At 42.7% G+C, this 24,811-nt stretch overlaps 1 protein-coding gene across 4 annotated transcripts in view; it reads right to left on the reverse strand.

Annotated features, from left to right (window-relative positions):
• Positions 1 to 24,811, reverse strand: part of RBPJ (recombination signal binding protein for immunoglobulin kappa J region) — a 91,300-nt gene that overhangs the window by 52,266 nt on the left and 14,223 nt on the right. For 2 of the 4 annotated variants that reach the window (XM_042871934.1, XM_042871931.1), the window contains exon 1: positions 2,184 to 2,220. The exons of 1 other annotated variant lie outside the window; for it this stretch is intronic. Coding sequence is in view for 1 of the 3 variants with exons in the window: in XM_042871932.1 (XP_042727866.1) it covers positions 2,184 to 2,203 (20 nt within the window). In the remaining 2 variants the exon portion in view is untranslated. Of the gene's footprint in view, positions 1 to 2,183; positions 2,221 to 24,811 lie in introns of those variants that run through there. One more of the 4 variants, XM_042871932.1, reaches the window with a different exon arrangement.

Consider the following 24,811-nt stretch of genomic DNA (forward strand, 5'->3'; position numbering starts at 1 on the left):
AGGAAGAAAACGTTTTCACAGATTATTTTGAAATAAAATTTGTTATTGGAGAATCATCAACTTTCAATGCTAATAATTGGTCTTGGTACCAGAGTTGTAAGCCAAAAACAGTTCATACATAAAAACCGCACGCTCCTTAATGCAATCTAGCTATAATAATCATTGGATTTAACACGCTTCTTTTTATCAGAGCTAAAAATACTTAACAATAAGAAGATGAGAATACTCGTTCAGAGAATCACTTCACTGACAGATTTTAAACAATAACTTTGGGATTAAAATCCAAAACCACATACAACTTGTTTGTGCTCCTGTTAAAATGTCGGTATGCCTTCCTACTATTCAAATTATTTGATCATTCATTTGAAAAAAAAAAAGTAGTTTGTTATTCTCAACATTTTAATGTATATCCAAGAAGGGTAAATGTAACATCATGAACATAAGAACATCTGACAAACCTGTAATAATCAACAAACAAAAGGAAACAAAACCCAAATATTAGGATGAGTAAACTAATATAAATGTGGAAAAACTTAATTGCTAACTAGAGCACAGACTACTCCTCACAGCAAACTTTAAGAGCATTTATTTCATTCTTTCAACTCTAACCTCTAAAATAGCACGCTACAGGAACCATAACAAATAAGACCAGTTTCCCCATAGAACACTTAATTGGGAAAACGTGTATAAGCCGCAAGATGCCTTTATCAGGAGAAATCAAGCAAAAGCTACAATTTAGTTTTCAACAAACAAGAATGAGGAATTGGAAACATAGCTGCAGCCAAATAAAATATCTGAGTACCATAATGCTACCTTCTTCACAAGAACAAAAGCACCAACCACCAGCTCCACCCCACCCCCAAGCAGGCTGTTGCTCTCTCTAACCACATAGCCAATGCTGCAGACAATGTAATCCCCACAGGGAAGACAGAAGGTCAGGGACACACTGTGAAATCATAAAATAAGGTCCACATTTTAGAAAGAAACAGCAGTGCTTTCACCAGTCAGGATTTCATTTGGAACAAGCAGGTGGAGTGTGGACACAGCCTGTTCTTCTCTCAACACACCGTCCCTTCCCTCAACACACAGAGGAAGGTTGCAAGCGTTCAGCATAGTCCAAAATTAAGGGCACAGCACTTAGAGTGAGCAGAAGTGCAGATGTGGTAAGGGTGGCAATATTCAGAGTAATGCTGCAGGTGAGACTCCGTGCTGTATGGCAGCAGTGGGGCTGTTATTATTCACCAGCTGTAGGTGGCTACAAGGGCGTCACTTATTACAGTGACACACCACAGCAGGCTAGCCATGATTAAGTATTACCCAGTGCGGTTGGAAGAGACGGCAGCTATCGTTCATTGTGATCCACTGTGGCTTAGTGGGGCAGGAAGGCTACTGCCCTTCACTTCAACACCACGCAACACAAGCAGGAAGGCAACTAAGAAAGCTCCGCAAAGCCCAGAGAACGGGGAATAGTTCACGGTGCGGAGAACGGGGAGCTCGGAGCCCTGCCCCGGGACAAGGGAGTCCTTTCCGCAGCCTGCCAGCTCCGGCGGGCCGGGAGCGCTCCGCAACAGCGCCCAACGAGGCCGTAGCCGGGGACCTGCAGCGGCTCCGGCAGGCGCTGGGGCAGAGACAGAGCCCAGCGCTCAACTTCTCACAGCCACGAGAGTCTTTGTCCGAGCGCTCCCGGCCAGGGCCGAGGGAACCCGGGGGTCCTCTCCAGCGACGGGGTGGGCCGGGCCGGCCGAGAGGGGGTAACTGCCGTAACGGCCGCGGTGCCTCCCCTTGCGGGGAGCAAGCCCTCCGACAGGCAGCGCCCCGGGCCGGCGGGGACGAGCACCGACCCGGCGCGGGGTCCCGACCGCTCCGGCAGCGCCGGGCAGAAGGGGAGCGAAGGGAAAGCTCCCGTCTCGCGGGCACCCCGTGCCGGGAGCCGGCCGGGCAGCCCCACCGCCGGCAGCCGCTGCCCCGGCCCAGGGGGGCCTCCTGCCGTGCGCCCACCCGGGGGGATGCCAGCCCCCCGGGGTTTGCGCCTCAGGGCCCGCCCGCGGGCCGCCCGGAGACATGCTGTGACTCCGCCAGGGCGGCGACAGGGAGGCCGAGGGGCGGGAGCCGGGTAGCCGGCGACCCGGCGGCCCCCAAAGCCGAGCGCTCCCGGCGCGGCGCCGCGAACCCCCCACACTTACCCTGTCACAACAGGCGCCATCTTCCACAAACTCTCGCTAAAACTCCTACTCTCGCGAGAGCGCCCCCCTCCCCGCACCTGGAGCGCGCGTGCGCGAGCCCGTGAGACACGCGCGGGGTGGGGGGGGCGGGGGCAGCGTGCCCCGCCCACTCAGCGCCCGGGTTCTCCCCTCAGACACAACAGCCCGGGCGTGGGAACCGCGCTAAGCTCGCGAGAACACGGCACGGACAGACAGTGAGCAGAGGAGAGAGTGGGGAATTCTCGCGAGAGCTGAGCGTGGTGGGTGGGGCGGGGGATTCCCTCTGCCCGCTCGTACGCCTGGTCATGCGTGTCCCCCGGCCGGCGGGGCGGCCAGACCGATGAAGGGCGGGGGTGGGAAAGCAGCATCGCCTGCCCGCAGGGAGGAAACCGTCTCGGGCGAGGAGGGGAGGAGGTGGCTGGCAGTAGGCGAGCAAGGGGCGCCAGGTAGCGAAGGCAACTCAGCGCGGTCCAGGAGAACCAGGGGCCGCCTTCTCCTCATCCCCCCGCCCCTGGGAGGGAGGCGGGGGTGGGCCCGCCCACGTCGTGCTCAGGGCTGCGCCGCCACGTGCGAAGCGTCGGCGGGCCGCGGCGGCGGAGTCTCAGTTGCGTGTGCAGTGAGGAGCCAGCCTGGCTCTTGGGCCTCCTGCTGCTCTGAGCGGGCCTGGCTCTCAGGAGTTCTGCTGGTAATGCGATACGGGTCTTCACTGCTCGAGTGTGAAACCTGGGTTGGAAACAGTTGGGCAGAGTGGGCTTCCTGCTAAAGCTTATAGTGAAAAAAACAGTGTTGTTATTCCCAGTAGCACTGCCTGGGAGTGCGGGCCAAATGCTCTGTCACTCCTGTTTGTTTCATACCAAGCACGCAAAACAGCTATGAAAACCAAAAGAAGTCTTTTTGCAAACTGGGCGTAAAAACAGACTGTAGGAGACTGGGGCCTAAAGGCACGGTTACTGGAAAATCTGTCAAGTTTCCTACATCGTGTTGTTTGAAAAACCAGCTTTAAATGCCTGTTTTAACGATTCTGGTGTTTCCTACAATCAAAAACATAAGTTACAATTTTGGTCCCTGCTTGCATTGACCAATAAAGTGAGCCTTGTAATGATGTCTCAGAAGTCTCAGCAGAAGTACTGTAAGAGGAATGTATCTGTACAAAGAAGCTGGCCTGGTTGCTCAAAAGTCTTGACATAACAGGAGCCTGAATTTTGTCCACGTAACAACATGACCATTGCAAGGTGAGGATCTGATTGTCCGTAAGAGGACTGTGTATGAGAGTTAATCAAAGATTGTATCCTGTGTCTTCATTCACAGAATCACAGAAATCACAGAATCACCAAGGTTGGAAAAGACTCACAAGATCATCCAGTCCGACCATCCACCTATCACCAATAGTTCTCACTAAACCATGTCCCTCAACACAAAATCCACACATTCCTTGAACGCTTCCAGGGATGGTGACTCCACCACCTCCCTGGGCAGCCCATTCCAGTGCCTGCCCACTGTTTCAAAAAAGTACTATTCAAGCTCTTTATGCATTTAGTATAACACATGTAACTTCAAAAGCCGGTGCAACTTTGATTTTAAAATCCCCTAGGCTCTAAAAAGTGGGTCATTTTTATTACTTCACCTCCATACCTCTGCTGTCTCCCAAGTTAGGAAAAGTTAATGTATTTTCAATAATACCATTAACATGGTGCTTCTATATGTCTTCATGTAGTACACTGTCTTCTGTTAACACTAATCCAATGAATGTCTCAGATGGGTAAAATCGTGCTTTAAGAGGTTGCTTGGCCACATAGTTTGCTGTAGTTTTATTAACTGTACGAACAGCTGTTGTCTTCTATCATTAAAACCATTCTTTCAATTCTGATTTCTCTCTTCTCATTAATTATCAAAGGACATTGATTGGCTCCATGAAGGAACCACAAAGGCACAGTTCCTGTTGAAAGCACGATACGTACTGAAAATCCTCTGTGTTGTTTGTGAAGAGCAACTAATAATCCCTTTAGAAATCTCTTCCTAACATCCTTTTTTTTAATTTTTTTTTTTTTTCCAAGGCTAAAGAATGATCTCAGTTCATGCTAGCTCCATTCCATTAAGAATGGTTCCTGGACATATGCCATGGCCTGTCTCTAGATGGTCATTTTCTGAGGCCCCTCTTTTAGTGTGTTTTAAATCAAAATGGAAAATCTAAAAATACTGCACACAATAACATGCCGTGTCTAGACTCTTTTGATATTTTACAAAGAAGGCATTTGTATTAATAATCAAATTAATTGGATACTGATGCAGACACATTATTTTGAAGAATTAATAATTACAGAAATTGTAATAATTCTTTCCATTACTGACAGTTATGTTATAAAACAAATGACCATTGAATTTTTTTTTTCCTTTCTTTTCAGTTATAAACAATCTGCAGTGCGAAAGGCCAGGAATACTATTCATGTCAAAAAAAATAGCCTCAAGTATCTCGAGGTAGAAAGACAGATAATAAAACCACAGAGGGTTTCTTAGGTATTGTTCATGCATTGAATTTTACTCCTCATGGCTTAAAGTTCCTATTTCGCATAGCAGTGCAAGCAATTTCTATTGACGTGAGGGCAAACTGAAAGCATCTCATGCCTCAGGATACTGGGCCCCGCTCGCCTTCTGGTCTTTAATGAATTGTAAACACTTCCAGACCTGAGGCAGAGGGGCAAATGTGAAGACAAAGTTTTCACAATTAAAATTTTTGTATGTACTACGCAATCAACAGTTGAACCTTTCAATACTAGGTGATTTTAGTCCTGCTGAGGTCAGTGGGTTAGTTTTGAGCCAGACACGTGGCTTCAGAAATGGAGAAGCATGGCTCAGAAGTGCCACTGAAGGATGGGATTCATAAGGCACGGGGCCGCACTCCTTCAGCTGAGTGCCAGAACCACCAGCTGCCTTTAGAAAGGGAAGGAAATCTCTTCTGCTGGCATTTTGTAGACTGTGGGGCAGGGCTCCCTCCTGCTTTCTGGGCTCTCTGGCTCATAGAGGTGTGGACAGAGCTAGGTCTATGGGTCTGTCTGTCTGCAGTCTGTCCAGATGCCTGCAGCTCCATCTGGGAAGTCGTGTGGTTCCCTCATCCCCATGGTTATCATGAGGCTGAAGGAGCTGCCTACTGGGCTGAGCACAGCCTGGCCCTGGCCTGGCAGAATTGGGGAGCACTGGCTGCAAGCTGTAATAAAAGGGCTTGAGATTGCAACAGCCTGCTTGACCAGTCCAGGCCAAACTTTATCCAGTTCAGCTGTAGCTCTGGTCTTCCCAGGCTCATTCCTTTGGGCCTGACACAGTACTGCCTGCCTGCTCATTTGGCTACAGCTTGGATCCTGGATGACTTGGAGAATGTTAGAAGACAAAAAATCTGCATCCGTGCCTGTAGGAGCACTCTGTGTCTCTGAACATCTGTTGCATACTTAGGACAGTGAGTCCTCTTTCCCACCTTAATCTTGCTTCTAAGAAAAAGTAACTCATAGTACCACTTGTAAAATCCAAGCTATTTATAAAATACAGTGACCTTAAAAAACATCGTCGGTAGTAGAATCACACTTATCTGAATCTTCAGTTCAGTGCAAGTAACAGGTTTCTCTAGATGCTGCAGTTTATATCTGGTGATGGAAATCACACATTCTAGTAGTACATACTATGATATAACTCTTCTGGAATTTTATAAGCACAGGATGTACAATGTGGTTTAACCGCGTGTCTAGGAAAGAAAATAAACAGGCAGTTGCCCACAGAGCATATCTTACATCTGAGCTTCTGTGTATATGCCAGCTAAAGTTATTGCCTTAACTTCTGGCTGGACAACTAGATGTCAGAAGTGCCTCTGCTGCTCGAAATGGAAGATATTGTTCAGCGTAGCTCTGAGGATTTGTTACACTGTCCTGAGATGATAACAGTGAAGAATAGTTAGCAATTTTAAACAAGTTGCTGAATAGTTTTCACTTGTGTGTCATAATCTCAGTAGAACAAAGAATTATGCCAGTTAGGGCATAAGTGTGCCCTAGCACAGTATATCCCAAAAGCCACATTCAGGCTTGTGCTTCACTCAAGAATGCCTTGCAAGCAAGCACAGCATCAAGCATTTTTAGAATCTAAAGGCAAGATGCAAGAAGTGAGAATAACAAACAATAGGAAGGAAGAGGGGGAGGGAAGATGAGGTTAACAGTAATAACATCATGTGGTTATGTAGGTTAACAGTGTGAACAGCTTGATGACTGACTTCTGTACCCTTTTATTTTTAAACACTTTTCTAAAACACGCTGTTAAGACACATTTTGTATTGAACTTTGCCCCTCACCCTGTCCCTTCAGTTATTTTCCATTAGATGAAGTATATAGATGAATATAATTCTCTATTTGCACTCTGTATATCTGTACTCCTCAGGCTCTTCAAAGAAACAGCTATCCATCTCCTGCATAGTGCTCCTTTCCACTGCTACACACATGGGGTACCCAGCCCAGAGATTTTGGGGCACCTGGTGATCCTCCTGCAGGGGGACTGCCTGCAGTGGTGCCTGGTGCCTTCAGCCTCCTGCTGTTGGTGTGCCCTGTACAGACCTGCTGCACGTCTACTGCAGTGAATCCCTGAACCAGAGAGCACCCTGGCAATGCCTGGACACCATCCAGTGACCTCCAGCTCCTGTACCCACAACCCCAAACTCCGGCCAAGGCGAGGTTTACAGAGCCACACCTTGGTGCTGCTGGGGCCTCGTGCCACTGGTAGCGTGTGTACCCACCGAACCAGTTCCTGGATTAAACCGCAGTACATGGGATTACAGAAGGATTACTGAAGGGGAGTATGGCAGGATAAACTGTAAAAAAATCTCTTTTGCTTTTCCAAGACATATGGGAGAACACGCTGTTTTTTTTTTTTATATGGCCATTTAATGTTTCAGAAGAATGCAACAAAGGTGAATTAATTCCATCCCACTGAAATAGACAGGACAGGGAAGACTGAATTTGTCAGTTAGACTATGAATTACTACAGATAAAGTAAAAAGGAAGATTTATAGGTTATGATACAGCTCCAGATGTTTTATCAACTTTATTTGTATATAAATATAAATTGAATTTGCAATGTTATGGTTTTGAACCAATGTGAAAACAGATGTCTTTATGCAGAAAAAGCACTTAACCAGAGACACTGTCTCATTTCTTTCATTTTCATGATATGTGTTGCTATACCGTCTATGCTAGCAGAGACACTCACACTTAAACCTACAATTCAGTGTCTGAGTGGATTTTTTCAGATAGTCTGCTCCCTCAAAGAAAGCCTATTCTAACATACTTCTTTACCTGCAAGTAAAATGTGGTTTTGGGAAAGCCACCAAAGAATGAGAACTCATTTGACTCAACAAAACACGAAGGAAACTCAGACTCTTGATTATATGTGTTTTTCTCTTGTATTTAGTGCTTAAGGGCACTTCAGACTAGCTATAAAAAGGTATAAAGAAGAGCTCAGCAGCCTACTCTAAAAGAAAACCACAAACTGCACATAACCCCTTGATAAAATTACCACTGAAAACCTATTTGAAATTATAATCCAACCCATTTTACTATAAACTAGGCAAGTCTAAGTCCCAGATGTAGCCACATGCTCTGCAGAATGGGAAAAAACTTAGACAGAAATTCTTAACCTGTAATTCTCAATACAAATATGTGCACACACATTTTCCTTGTAATGACTAGAGAGAGGAGCTAAGAAATTAATTGTTTCACAGAGAACATAAAGCTAGGTTCCGCTATTTTGATTAGGCCTTATGCTAGTCCTGGATGAAGAAGTTAAACTGATTTTGCATGTTTGGTGGCTTATAAAGATTGTAAGTGACCTCAAGCCAGGAAGATAACACTAGTTTTTTGTCTGTTTCTTTATTTAAAAATTGAGGAAGTTATATATTCCCGAAACATAAGATTTTTTTTAAGTATTCTAAACACGTGGTCAAAGAACATGTAATCCCAAAAACTACTTATCTTACAGTACTGCCATCTTGATATCTGTTTGGGTTTTTTGTTGGGTTTTTTTTTTTTTTTTTTTTTTGGTCAAGAACAGTCACAGATTTTAGTAGCTGTGGGCTTTATCTAATTTTCATACCACTCTCCCTCAGAATATCAGTTAGAACCTCTGTTGTGCTGTAGCCCTTTTTCCAAAATCCTCATCCCACCTCGCTCCCAAAGAAGGACCATTTCTGGTAGCACTTGAAAATAAATTCCGTACAAATTGCCTCAGAATATTTCATTGCTCAGTTCAAGAGTGGCTGACACTTTTGAATAAAATACCCATTTGAATTTTTCCCTTGTAGTGGATTACAAGTGACCTTTTAATGCTAAAGTTCATTAGTGCTTGGATATCATATTGATGAGCTTTGCATAAATGAATAGATGAACAGATAAGGCATAACCAAGGTAATGAGCTGATAGCTGTTAAGGAGGTAACTGAAGATATGTCACTGATGCTAATTAAAGAATTTCTGTATAATTTTAATTATTGTCAGTGTTGATTCAGAAGTCACTATCACTGTCACTTCTTTTATCACAACCAACGGTGTTTCATATCTTGGACAGCTGTATCTATTTCTAGAAATCCCAATAGCCAACCATTCTTATTACGTATGGCTTCGTCATTTGTTTGTTTTTCTGATCATTACTGGCACTGACCTTGCCAAGAGCAAAGCACATGCATGATTTTATTCATGCGATTAGACTTATTAAAGCTAATGGGATTAGTCAAGAAAGTAAAGCTACTTCTGCTTAAGTGTTTGCCATTTGGAGCTGGTTGACAAGAAACAAAATCAAGAAACTGGAAGGAATTCAGACCAAACAAGAATTTTCATTAAATGTCACATAAAGAGAAATTCAAACAATTTTTCCTTGACCCAAGCTTGGTAGGTGATGAGCAATGGCTGCCACTGTTTCCAAGCAGCTTTCCAGGTACTTAGCTTTCAAGATTGTAGCTACAGATTTCCACAGAAGGGTTCTCACTTCTGAATTTCCTTCTTGTTTGCCTTCCATCTGTTTATTCCCCTTTCCCAGTTTTGACACATGAGAAAGGTTTTTTCTACTTAATTTGTCAGACACAGCACGATTTGTCAGTTAACATGAAGGTGGTTTCACGTGGCAAGTAAACAAGAATTTTCTAACATTGATTTCCCTTCAGAAAAGGCCAGCTTGCCCAAACTGGAGCTGGTTTCAACAAACTTTACCAGGTCTTTTAGGATGACATTTCTAACGAGAGATAATGAGAAATGCAAATTCTGGCCAGCAGCCCAGCAAAGAAGGCTAACTGTAACTGGAGAGCTATGGTACAACGCTGCAAACCAGGAAAACCCAGAACAGGTTTTGCTCACGCAAGATGAGGAGGATTGCCCTGAATTAAGCAAAGTAAAAGTACTTGTTGTTTTAGAGGACTGGCCTGACAGCTAGGACAGAGGCTTGTAGGTTTAGTATGTCTTTTGTGTGAAATTAATCTTGTCTATTTCGATAGAGAGGGACCTTTAAAAGTCATCTAGTCCAACTCCCCTGTAAACAACAGGGACATCTACAGCTAGCTCAGGCTGCTCAGAGCCTGGTCCAGCCCAACTTTGAATGTCTCCAGGGACAAGAGACTGTCCTACCTTTGTACTTCATTTCAGGCACTGTGAAGCTGCCTGTCTGTGACCTGCCTGCTGAAAGCCTCACAAAAACAGTATTGCAGCCAGAAATACTGTATTTAGAGAGCAGATGTGTTTCAGCCCCTTTCTCTGATAGCTATCTTGGCTTGGGCTGAGAGAGGAGTGGCAGGGAGCAGTTACTCTACCTCCATTCACTACCCCAAGGAAATTCCCTGCTGGATCATCAGGACAGTTTTATGGCCATTGGTACCACAGATCAAATGTACAGTGAGTGATTAACTTCAGTTTTGAATAAGCTGTTATTTGTTATTTTTGATCTCTGGTGAGATGTTGTGATACAATAAATTATAAACAATCTGGCCTCTCACTTATAAAAACAAATACCAACTGTCCTGCTATCATTGTGGAGCAATAAATCTCCCCTGGCCTTGGAAAAAATGCATCACTTGTGGACTTTCACCCGCTTTATACCTTATTTGCAAAACAAACACTTATTTTGATTCCTTATAAGAACAACTGATGACAAAAACTGAATAGAGGTACAGTAGTGGCTATTTGTAGTCCAAAAGTTTAAAAATGTAGTGAAGATAGACTGCCTTCCTTTGGCTTTTTCTGGGTAGAGGTTAAAAAAACAGCAAATCCACCACTACCAAGTCTAGTGCTAGGGGTGGTGGATATTATTAACTCTTTTTTTTTTCTTTTTTTTTTTTAGGAAAGCCACTGAACTATGCCCCAATGCACATGATTTTACGAACGTTAGAAAGAGCCATGTGGTGTTCATATAGTGTTTAATCTTGATGAAGTCTCAGTGCCCAAGGTTTTATGATTAATGGCAGAGGAAGAACATTCGAGTGACAGTTAGGGCTCTGCCAGTTTGTACTGTATATACAGCTGTTGCTGCACAGGGGAGGGAAATGTAGGGTCTGGCTGTCTGTTCCAAACAAAAAGAAATGGCACATGCTATTACTTCCAGATCATTGCAGTCCCTGCACCACCATCTGCTGGGGGTCAGAGCAGTTGTCCGGGTCGGCGTCAGTCATGCACAAACTCAATGCCTTCCACTGAGCTGCGCCCAGCAGTACATATTTACAAGAACAATAAAGCGAACCTGCTCCCCGGACACAGGCACCACAATGCTCCATCACATTTCCAACAAAGGGGCACAACGAAAGTTGATATGCATTACAAAGGGGGTTCTCAGAGATCACAGCTTTGTGATTTCAGGCCGTAACACAAATTGAAGGGAAAAAAAACTGTCACCAATAAGCTCAAACCTAGGGATCACTGTATTTATAATTGATGCAGCATCTCTAAAAGGGTGCCTGGCTTTCCACATTTCCCCTTTTCCTATTTATAAAGTTCTACGCAAAGGTTAATTAATTGGGGAAAGCTCTGACAAGAAATGCTAAACTTGGATATATTGTTCTGTAATGGCAGCCAGTTTGGCTTGCACCAAGCCCAACTTGCCTCTCTCTGCATCTTCTTAGCAGGCTATGGCGTGCGCTGGGGTGAGGGACAGAGAGCCCTGAGCTGATGTAAGCCAAACAGTTCCTGGAAACAGGACTGGCACGGCTGTGTCAGCATGATGTTGAAACTGAACGAGCAGTTTTACCATCTCTTCAGCCCAAATAACTAGTGAGTAATTCATCTCTTCTGCTAAGAGTGGCTGCTTCAACAGTGATAGTGTGACAACCCCATGCAAGAGCGTGCGGTACAGCTAGCCACTCATAGTGCTTTCCTGAACCCATGACTGCCCACAGACAGGAGACCTTTGGTTTATGCAGTTGGAAGTGGGTCTGCTTGCTGTGCACTAGTGCACAGTGCAGAGGCATAGAGATAAAGCACAACTTCTCTCTTCAACTTGGGCTAGCTTGCTGCTGGGCTAAGCCCTGTGTTCTTGTATTTTATCCAAGGGGATGCAGTGCAGCAATGGAGCTCAGAGCAAAGACATCAGCATGGCTTGTGACAAATTCAGCAGTATTCAGCTGAGCTTGTTCTTAGCATCTATACTGCTAAAGCAGGCAACAGTGCCAACACAGGGTAAGAAAAGTGGGCAGCAGCCCTGGAAAGCTGTGAAGAGAGCAAGCAGAGCTGGACCCAGAGCATTTTTAAGTGAGGCTCACAGCCAAATAACTGCAAACCATGCTGTACAAGCAAAATGACAGTACGGACTGCTGTGCTTTCTGCCTCACATAGCTGCAGTGTCTGTCACAGCACTACCACATACATAATATTTGATATTTCATCTAATAATTAGTGATTTTAGTATGAGCAAACCCAGTCTTGTTAGGTCCTATCCTTGATTGTTTTCATATTTACAGAGCTTCACTCTGGGTATTTTTGCATTAAGCCTTTTGAGTCCATGTAGCATTTGACAGCATCTTGGATGCACACACTTCACCTGAAACATAACACGGAGCAGGAGACCTCCAGGTAGCTGCACCTACACACTTCCAAACTCCACCTCTCAGCCTTCCTGGCACCAGCACATCCCACTGCCAGAGCAGCAGAGCTGGTTCTGAAGCCTGCAAGGAAAATGTGGAACAGCACTGCTGTGCTCCTTTGCAGGGTGTCATGGGACTCAACTGCATATTTGTACTTGCAGAGCACTTACTCTGAGCCGTTCAGCACTGAGCTGAACTGCTCTGGTTCGTACCGCAATGAGGCAGTCTGTCAGTGTGGGATCAGAACCAAAGAAAGGGTTGTTTTTAATGATCTAGTGCCACAGCCTGAGAATGAAGCAATAAGATGCAGAACAGCAGTCAAGGGACATTTTAAGTGTCATAGTGGATGCAAAGTGTAAATGACTTGATGCCTATAGTTTTGGAGAGAGATTCTCTGAACAGTCTTTTAACCTGTAGAAAACAGATATAAATCTGCCCTAAATGTGTAGGGACTGAAAGTCATTCCCATCAGTAATCCAAGAGAAATATTTTTTTTTCTGTGCCTAGTCCACAATAGACAGGTGCTGCGTGGTGGAAGTCATGCCTTTCAGCTCTTGCTTGCACTTCTGTTGGCAACTTTACTCCAGCATCCACTGTCTACATTAGCACAGGCAGCAGCTTGGGTTTCTCAGCCTGCAAGTCATCCTTCTGGACAGAGGTCAAACATATCCTTCAGACAATCCTGGAGTAATTTAGAACTGGTTTTGTGTATTCTGCACATAAATAAGGGACTTCAGCATTCAGAAGATATCTTACAAAACTCCTATGTTCAGTAGCAAATGGAAAAACGTAAGAACAGATACATTCCGGCCTGCTGAAATACTTTTTTTCTTATAAAAACAAAGCTTGTACCAAATGAACAATTGAACAATTAAACTGCTACTCTTACGGCATGATCCTGATAAACCATGCTCTTTGATGAAGCTGGTGCAATAATCCCCTCTCCAGCATATTGTGGCATACTTAAAAAGAAACGGTGCTCTGGATGAACCCTAATCTCAACTTCTATTTCATAAATCTGTCATTCTGTGAACGAGAGAGTTTAGTTTAGTTTAGAGAGTTCAGTTTAAAGAGTTTGCCACTGAGTCTTCTGTCAAGACTCACTGCGCTACGTGAGGTTATGAGCACTACACTATGGGTTATGAGCAAGCCCTTCCATGAGGCAAATACTGGGAGGAGGACTGTACCTCTCACACAAAGGAGTTACACCAATTGCTTAGATGAAAGGAACTTACGTAATGCCTGATCCTGGGGTACTCAGTTAGATACTACAGATTAAGAGGCAAATGCTGAAATCACACAGCATCCATTGGCTGCACTGGAAACTTTTTGTTTAGATACTTGGGAAATGAGCTGTTGAGAAAATCTTTGCTAAAATAACAGTGGGGTTTTTATGCTGTTTTTTTTAAATTATTATTATTTATTATATTGCCTCTTTCATACATTGCCCCAACATCACCCTTCATCTCTGAGGCTGTACATAGTGTTTTTATAGAGAGTAGTTCTGTGAGTTACCAGACTGCAGGGCAATACAACTTCGGTCCAGATCAGGAACAATGAAATATCTGTTGAATTGGCCAGAACACAAAATACAGTGCTTATACCAGCTTTATTCTTTATGCTGTCTGAATGACAGCTATGGGAGAAATGGTGATATTTGATCAAACCTGAATTGCGAAGGTGCAATGTTTTGCCTTTCTGAACAAAAATAATCCAGTATTGCAATCTGTACCAGTTGAGGACATTGCACCAAGAGGTGTGACATCTCTGGTCCGCGATTAACTGCTTTACTGCCTGGTGGAGCCTTGGCCTGACTTTTTACCCCCAAACCGCTTAGATACCATTACTTACATATCTGTCTTGAACTCATTTATAAATTTAATAACCTATCTTCTTCCAAATCTTTTCTCTGAATTGCTTCCGCAATACTGTCTGCAAGAAGCTTCTAATGCCTAATGGCTAGATAAATGGCCATTAGGAAATAATGGATTCATTAAATATAATTAGGTAGCTTTATGAAGCAATAGTTTAGTGATTTGCAGCAAGCCTAGGGATACATATGGTTATTGTGGACTTCTGGTCTTTTATCCTCCGGCCCTTCTCACTGCCTGCTCTACCCACTTCTAGCATTGTATTTCAGCCCCTTGAATTTCCCTCATTGCAAATTGAGCAATAATTCCAAAGTACAGGATACAGGGAATTCCCCAAACATATTGAAGATGTTTAAAATTTCATATGGGAGAAAAACAGATTCAAAGCTTTTAATATTTAAGTATATTTCTCTCCATTGTTTATAGTTACAAAAATCTTCTGAAAAGTTGCTGAAAGGATTGTCTTGTTTTAATCAACTTAGTAAACTTTTGTTTCGCCCTTTATGTTAAATACAAAAGACGTTATTACATTTCCTTTGCACCTTCTAAGCCACTGCGCTATTAATGGCCATGTATGCCCTCACAGAGCTGCTTAGCTCTTCCTGCTCATCCGCTGCTTAAACAAGGCTAGAAAAGTAGCACAAGAGAAAAACGTTGTCTTGAAGGTCCTGTAGCTAGAGTAGTGAACTGGAAAGAGACGTGGCAGAGAGAAATTGTAGATGGAGTAAAGGGGGGGGGGGGGGGGAAGGGGGGGGAAAAAAGGGGGGGGGGGGGGAGAATGGAAAGGCAAAGGGAGTGATTGTTTGCTTCAATAAGTAGAGAGGGATAGCTGAGCAGGCAGCATGGAACTGCTCCCGATCTCTGTTCTGGCACTTGTGGATCTTTTGAAAACAGGCCAGAAGGACATGCTGAATTTGTTGCTCCTGTGTGCCAGCCTTTTCTGCAGCACTGAGAGAAACCAATCAGTGCTGCTTCTGAAGCAGCTGGAGACTGAGAGAACTGCGGTCCCCCGCTGCCTGGCAGGCTGCAGCACAGGGTCTTCTCGCTTTCCAGCCACTACAGAGGCTCCATTGACAAAATGTGTGCTGCATTTGAAGGAGCACAATGTGACGATGAAAGAACCTTAGAGGGACAAAACAAGGAAGGGGGAAAAAAGAGGGGAGGAGGGAGAATTAAATGGGACTGTGGGAGCAAGCTAAAGGCAGTGCGACAGAATCAAAAGGAGAATGTGCTAATCTGCAAAAGTGGTGGTAAAAATAAATCATAATCGTCACATTCAACACCTCTTGACATGCTTTGTCAAAGCAGATGGTTGAGATAACAAGATCTGAGAAAACAAATACTTTACTAATATTCACTCTCACTGATTTTCCAGGACACAGGCAGGCTTGTTTTTGTCCCCCAATTTCACAAGTCATAGAATCATAGAATGGCCTGGGTTGAAAAGGACCACAATGATTATCTAGTTTCAACCCCCCTGGGGCATCCACAACCTCCTTGGGCAACCTGTTGCAGTGTGTCACTACCCTCTGTGTGAAAACCTTTCTCCAAGTTCCCAACAGATCTGTACAGGCATTGCAAACAGTAGAGCTCACAGTCTCATCCTTAGTTTCAGAGAGAAGAAGGAAGAGTTCCGACCTCTGCAAGCCAGGGGCTTGTGTGCATAACAATCAGAATAACAAATTCAGAATGAGAACAAATGCTACTTGAAACAAAGCCATTTCCCCTTTCCTTTGTACTTCATTAAATCAGCAAACAGAAGGTATAGCAGAGTAAAAACTGGGGTACTGGTGACAGCTCAAATCACTATGGTGTGCCTGGCTGCATTGTGGAGCATCTGAGAGGGGCACCCAAAAGCTCGTAGGATGTGTCTGATGTGTTTCTGCAATCTCCCAGCTGCCTCTGTTTGCTGTTCTTATCCAGAAAGAAGGGCAGACTGGGAACACAGGAACTGAAATTTATAACCGAGCAACTGGACTGGAAGAAGATCCCCTATATCCCCTCCTTACTCCTGGCCTTTCAGTCTATGGGTCCTACTCTAGCTACGTCAAAGTAAAATTTGTGAATCACATACTGAGCACAGGGTCTTCAGCACCAGCAGTTCCAATCTAGATAGCTGCAGTAAGTTGGGAATGACTTGGTAATATAGACTTGCAAAAGAGAGTATTGCTTGGGAGAGATCACTAACGTCTACACATTTTCTGGGAATTCTTGGTACTTTCTGAGATGTCAGAGAAGTACACCACAAAAATTGAGGTGGAGAAATATGAATGTCATTGCTAATTTCAACAGGCATGTCAAAAACCCTATACAGGGAGAATCCTGTATTGCTTACACTGAAAGTGGCTAAGTTTGATTTATCTGCGTGTTTGCCTGGTAAGCATACTGCTTTGATCACCGTAAATGAATTTTTCTTTCTAACCCAAGGAAGTCTCCTGCCCTGAAGACAGGAGATTTGGAGTTAATAAAACAGCTTTTAAAAATTCTCAGTTATCATTCAGGTTCAAAATAAATGGTTTCCCTTTGCTCTGTTAAGTTGGCTTTTATTTTCAGTCTTGGGAAATTACTCCTTTAAAGTATGTTACTGCATTGGTCAGTACAATAGTCGTTTCTCCAAAGGAAATTTGATTTGAGCATTATTCATGACATCTATACAATCTCCAGTTTTCAGATCAGTTATCAGGTTGTCTTTGTAGGAATGGTACATAGTATGGGATGAAATTGATTTTTTTTGGAGAAGCTTTTACTAGCAAGTTGCAGTGTGTCATAATTTTGAAAGAACCTCCAGGTTCTTTAGCAGTTGTAAAGTTAAACCACTACCATGTGTCTATCCTCAGAAATCCCCCATTGCATACTAGTTTAAGAATGGGATAGTATTTACTGCATTTCATCAGCTCAGTTCATGTATAGTAGATCATCTTTTTGAATTCAGCATTTCAGGATATTTCTAACTGAACTGTATGTTTATTTAAAGATATCTTGCTTCAGCTGGAAAAACTTAGCTCTACCTTTTATTTTGTAAGGGGAGGTGATAGCTGTGGCTGCAGAAGGACTATCAGCATGATAAAGAAACATAAACATAACTCTCAAAATACTGTGCAAAAGCCTATTCTGTAATTCTCTGGATTTGTTTTCTCTTTTGCGTATGTCTCGTAGGCTTGCTATGTCTGCGTTAATGAGTGATTTATCATAACAGAAATAGATCACCACACTGAAGTAGTCTGCGCTAAGAATTCGCATGTTCAATACAAGTCCATTGGGGGTTTGAACTTCAGGCTGCCTTTGACTTGATCCCTCCAACTGACTGTTCTCACCATGTGAGTGGTTTAAACCTCTCCAAAGGCCCACCTGCTGGTTTGGACTCTTACATCTCATTGGAGTTTGGAGTGCATTTTCTGTTCATTGGACATTGTTGCTGGCCTGGCTCCCCCTGGAGAGAAGCTGAAGCTGCTGTGCACCAAAGCTGCTCTCTGAACTGCACAAATACACTACAGGTGGGGACGATGAGGATTTTCTTAGAAAACCACCCTACTGCTCTGAACCAGAACATTAATGTACATAGAACCGCATAGATTTTTTGTGACTTTGGGAAGGTACTTAGAGGCATACTGTATTGTCTATGATCAAAGGCAGGACTTCATGAGAACACAAAGCGTGAAGAAAAAAGGACTGGAATCATGTAAGCTTCGTATAAAGCAACATGCTTGAAAATTCACTCACTCAAATACTAGGTATCAAAATAAGTCAGTTCATTCTGTCTTCTCAAATCAAAAATAACCACAGTACTCATCACTTCCCTCAGCAGACCAGCTTTCACTCTTGGTGCACCTCAGGCAGAAGAAAGGACATAGATCCAGTAACAACATGATGGTACTTGGGATATTTAAGCAGCTGATATTTTACACTTCATTCACATGAAAAGTTTGGTTTTGCTGCTAAGCAATATATCCGTTCCATCTTAGGTTTTACCATCAACTTCTGTTTTTGCCTACATTCTGAACAACAAGTACAACACATAAGAATATTTCAGGGTTTGAACAAAAAAAAGCATTTTCCTTTCGACTCACTTATTTTGATGTTTAACCTTGCAAAGTGAGCTGCATGCTTCAGACTTTCATTAAAAGTGAAATCTGCAATCTCTTTCCAAATTTGTCAAGGGAAAAGTTATCCCAAAGCATCAGTCAAAACCTGGAATGCATCCAATCTGAAGTCAGAAAAATTAGTTAACTTTTGTTTGTTCTTTCTTCTCTCTACCAGAGGTGATTACAGGTAATGTCAGAAATGCAGACACAGTATATAACATCAATGTATTGACCACGAGATCAGAAGTCAGAACTCCCAAACGGCAATTTTAATTTTGTCAATGATTTTTGACTCTCAGCTCACACCTGAGAAAAGGGACATTAATGCTTCAAAAATCAAAAGGAAAAGTTTAACACAATAGTTTACCTTTTGATTTTTAGTTTATTTGAAAGAATTATTGCTGCATTATTACAGCCACATTCATCTGTGTAATTTCTCTTCCCTGTTTGGGTTGCTGTAGCTCAGGCAATTTTCTAGTGCAGCTGCTTGTATAAGTACAAAATCCAGTTTCTGTTAACTCTTGTGTATGTGATCTTTGCATTTGCTCTCAACAAATGATCAGGCACGTGTTGAGTGAATACATTTCCAAAAAACCAAGAGAGAGGAATGTGAAGTGAAGAGTGATTTGACTGAACTCCCAGAGTAACGTGCTGTGTTGGCTTAGCTCTAATATTCTTGAATTTCTTCCACAGGGATCTGATCCGCAGTTTGTCACTTAAAACAGCAATTTGTCCTCATGCTTGAAGTAGGCATTGCTAGAACTCCATCTCAGCTTCTACTAATAGACAGCATCTACATTTACACCACCAATTATACTCCCATCTGCTTACCTGTCTCCAAAGTTACTTTGCTTTGCTGACCACAAAAGAGAACACCAGCACTTAAATCACAGGCACTGGGGAAATTTCAGGCAAACACACTCAGCTGCTATGGAGGTGTCTAAGCTCACCAAGAGCTGTGTCATTTTGACCTGGAAGCTCTTTTAGGACCTCTGTGAGTTTGCATTTGCTTTTCCTCAGCTGCATCTGCTAGCCTGCCGCTCACTGCTGTGAGGCCCAGCTGATGCCAGTTTCAGCACAGCCACACCTGGGCTCATGAAGGATTTGGTATGAGTGACAGCAGCAGTAAATATTTTTTTCTCTTTAAAAGGCAGAAGTTGGAATGTCTGCTATCCACTTCATGCACTGGAATTTCCCTGTCCCCCGACCAGAGGCAAAATTTGGCTGGAGAAATGATAGATGTTGCTTCCTAAGGAGCAGGACATTGTTAGGCAGCTGTGGCTCCAAACTCCCAGCAGACCTCATGCTAATTAAAACCTGCTTCTGGCATGTTATTTTGTGCTTTGCCTTGAAATGTCATTGTGGTTTAGGAAACTTACAGAGACAGCCATGCTCATCTTCTGTCCAAGTCTAAGAGGACTCAAATTTACATTTTCCATCTCCTATACCTCAATACTCCTTCTCTCTCTTTTTCATTCTGATCCTAAGAGAACAAAAGTGTATTTGTTTACTGATTAGAAGAAATTATTGTAAAGTTCAACACTTAATTTTTGCTGAACTTAGAAGTATCCTCATAGCCAGACTACTGATAGTTTCAAAATTGGTTTCAATCTGGACTGGAAGCATCCAGATTTTGAATATTGAGTGTTTTCTGATTTTTTTCCTTCCTAAATCTTCCCTTCCACCTCTGGCCTGCAACAAATTTAGAGTTGCAGGACTTACAACAACTCTGTGTCTCAAACAGATGTCAGTCTTTTTTATTTCAGTCTCCAAAGAGCGCTTGCAGAATCCCTGAGCAATTGTTAATAGGTAACCTGATAAGTCATTGAAATCAATACTTCTTATCCTCAACCATTACATTCTCTACTACAAGTGAGTACACAGAGACAGATGGAGCAGGCTTTTACTGTAGCGTAGTCTATATAGATTAATTAGAAAACAGGCCCAGTGCAGTTGATGCCAAAAGAAAAAGTCCAAAGCATGAAAAAAAAAAAAAAGAATTACATCATTTCCTTGTATCTTCCCTGAGGACAAGGATTGGAGCATATGAGTCAGTCTGAAAAAATGAAATGAAAACAGCCCAGCTTTTAGTGACTTTTCCTTATTCTTATCTTATTGAGGAGAGTAGGCCAGTGAAAACAAACTGCACAAGTCTTACCACATGCTAAGTTTTATAGTAAGAGTGAAGGTGTGCATGTGGATAGTTTGGCTATACCATTTTACAGCAAAGGTAGAGTGTACAGGAAAAAGAGGACTTGAATATGGGGAAGCGTGAGCTTGTGAGCATAACATTTATGTGAGCATATATGCCTGCTGCCAGCTGCAAAATAGGTAGGCTTTACAGCCAGTGGGTGAAATACTTTCAAGGCTCTTCAGAAAGAATAACACATTTCATAGACCGTTCAGGTTCTCAAGCCTCTTCTTTATGCCCCTGCTTTCTGTCTACAGCATGGAAGTGTTGGGAGGATGAGGTAGTGGAGGACTTACATGCAACTTTCTTTGTATAGGGACAGTACCTTTTGTCCACTTGTTTTTAACTTTGCCATTTATTCACCTTACTGTCTGACTGACATCACCGTATCAAATATGCTGGCAAATGACATTTAACAATGAAACCTATATTTCTGTGAGTGAGAATTATCTGGATTAGTTGCTAAAAATTAAGTGACAAATAGCATTGTTCACTTCTGTTTAAACAATGTCAAAGATAATGAAGGCTTAGCTGCTTGAGTCAGGGGTTCATTTGATGGTATCCCTGTAATTTCTTTAATATTGGGGATATTCACTGGCTCAGTGTCTCTAAGAAAGTAGTTACATGTATGTCTTTTTTATTTTTATGTGAATTCATTCTGAGTTGGAAGGGACCCACAAGGTTCATCCACTCCAACTCCTGGCTCCACACATGACCACTCAAAAATCACATTCTATGTGAGAGTGTTGTCCAAACACTTCTTCAACTCTGGCAACTTTGGACCGTGTCACCCAAAACTGTACACAGCATTCTAGGTGTAGCCACATCAGCACAAAAAAAGCCCCTAATTTACTATTTTATTCCTTGTAAATTCCTAAGCTTATCTTGCCTATAATCTGCTTGTTCATGTCTTAATATGATACATCTTTACTTTGTATCATTACTTTGCACAGTTTGGGGCAAAAACATCCTGAGGTTTATTTGGTTGTATCACAGTCTTGGTTTTCATTTAAAAATAAGTCTCTTTGTAGAAATATTTATGCCCATACCGATGTCTGAGTGTGCAGTCTGGAACAATAGCTGTGAGTAATCATGATCTGCATCAAGAAGTTGAAGTAGAGATATTGGAGCTCATTGACAGCTTTATGGAATGACTCTGTGCGCCAGGAGGAGAAAACTTGTGAAGACCCTATTAAACTCACTAAAACATTGACTTCTGGAGTAATTTCTTGGGCCTCCTTGCCTCCACCAGCCTACGAGGGGCAAATGGGAATGAACTGTAGGATGGCCATGAGAAACCAGAACCACGCAAGCTTCATGTCATGCTGTGCCTCGGGCAGAGGTTTGCAGTAATCTGACCCTGTCCTCAGCATCTCTTTCCCCGAACTGCAAATCATTCCATTATTATCATGCTGTTTTACCATCATACAAATGCAAATTTGCCCTATAACACAGCAAGTCATATCTCTGATGGAATAGATTTCGCCATCCCATATCGTGTGTGTGCTTTATACTGCAGGTTCTACGTAAGCCCAAGAAAAACCCTCTGATGTGTACTACTGATTGTTTACATATGTTATCAGAGGAAAAAGAAAATACAACAGGAAAGGAAAGCTGGCAGCTCACGCTGCCAAGAAAGCTGGCAGAGGCTAGATTCACAGTCAGATCATTTCCAGTCAATAGGCTTTGTTTTCTTTTTAAAAACAAAACAAAACAGAACAGAACAGAACACCCTTCCTAAAAAATTTCTGTACTATTATTTTTTTCTCCATTAGAGTCAGTCCAGAAGAATACTTGCAGTGACAACTATGTTTGGAACCAAGGGATGAAATGCTGGGAGATACTTCCATGCAGAGTGTAGTGTGTGGCTTGCCTGTAGGCATAGTAAGATACTGTGGATTATACAAGTTCAACACAAGTAATGCTGCTTGGAGCTACAATCACATTTTCCTGTGATAAAGGCCTTTTAATGACAATGAAATAATGGATTTGCAATGCAAATAGAAATCAATGCCAAAATAAAAAGCTTAGAACCTAAGCACATTTCTTGCCTTCCAGTCAGGTTCCAGAATGGGATGAGAAGAGATGCATGCTGGAGGCTCCAGCAGCCTCAGAATTATAGCAAGGTGAGCATTAAGGGGCAATGGCCGCAAGTTGTACCAGAGGAGGTTTAGGTTGGACATAAGGAAGAACTATTTCTCTCAGAGAGTGGTCAGACACTGGAATGGCTGCCCAGGGAGGTGGTGGAGTCGCCGTCCCTGGCAGTGTTCAAGAGGCGTCTGGATGACGTGCTGCGTGATGTGGTTTAGTGCTTGTGGTGGCAGTGGTGATGAGGAGACGGTTGGACTAGATGATCTTAGAGGTCGTTTCCAACCTTGTGATTCTATGATTCTGTGATTCCCCTGGTCAGCAAAGGCAGCTCTCACAGCTCTTCTGAAACCAAAATGTTAGATGGAATAGAAAGTAATGCAAGTTTAATGAAAGTCTAACTTGAACTGTGTGAGACAACACAAATGTGTTTAAATCTATGCTGTATAAGCTCATCTTCTTGTACCAGCCCCACTGTATGTGTGGACAATACAAGAACCTTTACCAGGATGAAATAAAAGTTGCAAGCTCATATTAGCACCTCAGGTACTATAATCCCTGCTAATCCAGGCTCAATCTTCATAAATTCTCAGATTTTGTTATAAATTTTTTTTATAAGGAACATATAAGGACTCAATATACTTTTCTATAAGGAACATTTTTGGACTCAATACTGGGTTTGGTTTTTTTTTGTTTTGTTTTTTTAAATGCTGAGTCACTTTTGAAGAGAAAATATTAACTGTACTTGAAGAGACGCAACATAAGAAAAAGTCAAATTCAAATTTTTATATCAGCATGAGTATTAGACGTTTCTATTAGCAGCAGCCAGAGATGAAGAAAAAAGAGACAGAAAAAAAGCTAAAATGCAATCACAGTAGTAAAGAGCTCTAACATGAATTCTGTGTGAGAAGATGCAATATTATTAGCATCAGCATTTCTTTTGACATCGTGGTCATCAGGAGCATGCGGATGGTGCAGTGGAAGTAGAGCACTGATAAATTCACTTCATGTTCTGGTATGGTGTCAGAATCCAAATGGAAAACCAAAACAGAAGGATCATCTCCCGGCATTGTAATGTGTAAACAGCGACTTTCTACTCCCTTTCCAGTTATGAGACATTTAAGGACAGGAGCACTTCAGGTTTTCTGTTAAATTCTACTCAGTCCTATCAAGTACAGATATTTTACTGAAAAAAAAAATTCCTTTTGAAAAGACTACTTATTTTAAGGATATTTTCTAATTAGAAAAAGGAAATGAAAAATGACAATAATCTTATTCTTCTCAGAAATTGATGTGGAGGAAATCATGCTGTCTGCTTCTGACATTTAAATGAGATACATCCAGGAGACTAAATCTGGAATTCTAGTTTTAATGTGTCATCCCTGTATAAAGGAAGACCAAAGATCAACTATTACACAGTGAAGTTGCTCACAGGTTACAGCATATGCAACTTCCCTCTGCTCTCCAAGGTGACTGGAGATGTGGTCATTTCAGAGGCACTGACTGCTAGATCACTTGTTCAAATGCAGCAAGACAGAAAGAGCTGTTAGTGATACAGAGAAAACAAGGTCATGCTTATAGGCCAAAATGTCAAGGAGATTATAAAAACTGTAGGTGAAAAGAGAACAAAAAAGTGATGTTATTCAGTCAGAACTTGGTAGGGAACTGCCAACTTTTGCCATATTTTTCTTGTTAAATGGACAAGCATTTTTTTTTCCTAAAGGATGACGATTCTAGGACACTGTCATGCAGAAATGTCATACCTGGAGGTACTCCTTACCAATGAAAGGGGAAAAGAAATAACCTTCAAATAAATAGATGTATATGCCCAAATCTTCATCAAGACCCAATCCCGATGTGAGACACTTCACAGAATCACAGAATCACAGAATTGTAGGGGTTGGAAGGGACCTCCAGAGATCATCGAGTCCAACCCCCCTGCCAAAGCAGGTTCCCTACACCAGGTTGCACAGGTAGGCATCCAGGCAGGTCTTGAACATCTCCAGAGAAGGAGATTTCATAACCTCCCTGGGCAGCCTGTTCCAGTGCTTCGTCACCCTCACTGTAAAGAAGTTCCTGAGCACATTTGTATGGAACTTCCTATGCTCCAGTTTCTGGCCGTTTCACCTTGTCCTGTCTCCACACATTGCTGAAAAGAGTCTGGCCTCGCCATTCTGCCCTCCACACCTTAGATACTTATAGACCTGGATCAGGTCCCCTCTCAGTCTTCTTTTCTCAAGGCTGAACAGACCCAGTTCACTCAGCCCTTTATAAAGCTCACTTTATAGGAGAGATGCT

Source organism: Lagopus leucura, unplaced genomic scaffold (genome assembly GCF_019238085.1).
Source record: "Lagopus leucura isolate 7727_CA_CO unplaced genomic scaffold, USGS_WTPT01 Super-Scaffold_100004, whole genome shotgun sequence".
In the NCBI taxonomy this organism is placed as follows: domain Eukaryota; kingdom Metazoa; phylum Chordata; class Aves; order Galliformes; family Phasianidae; genus Lagopus; species Lagopus leucura.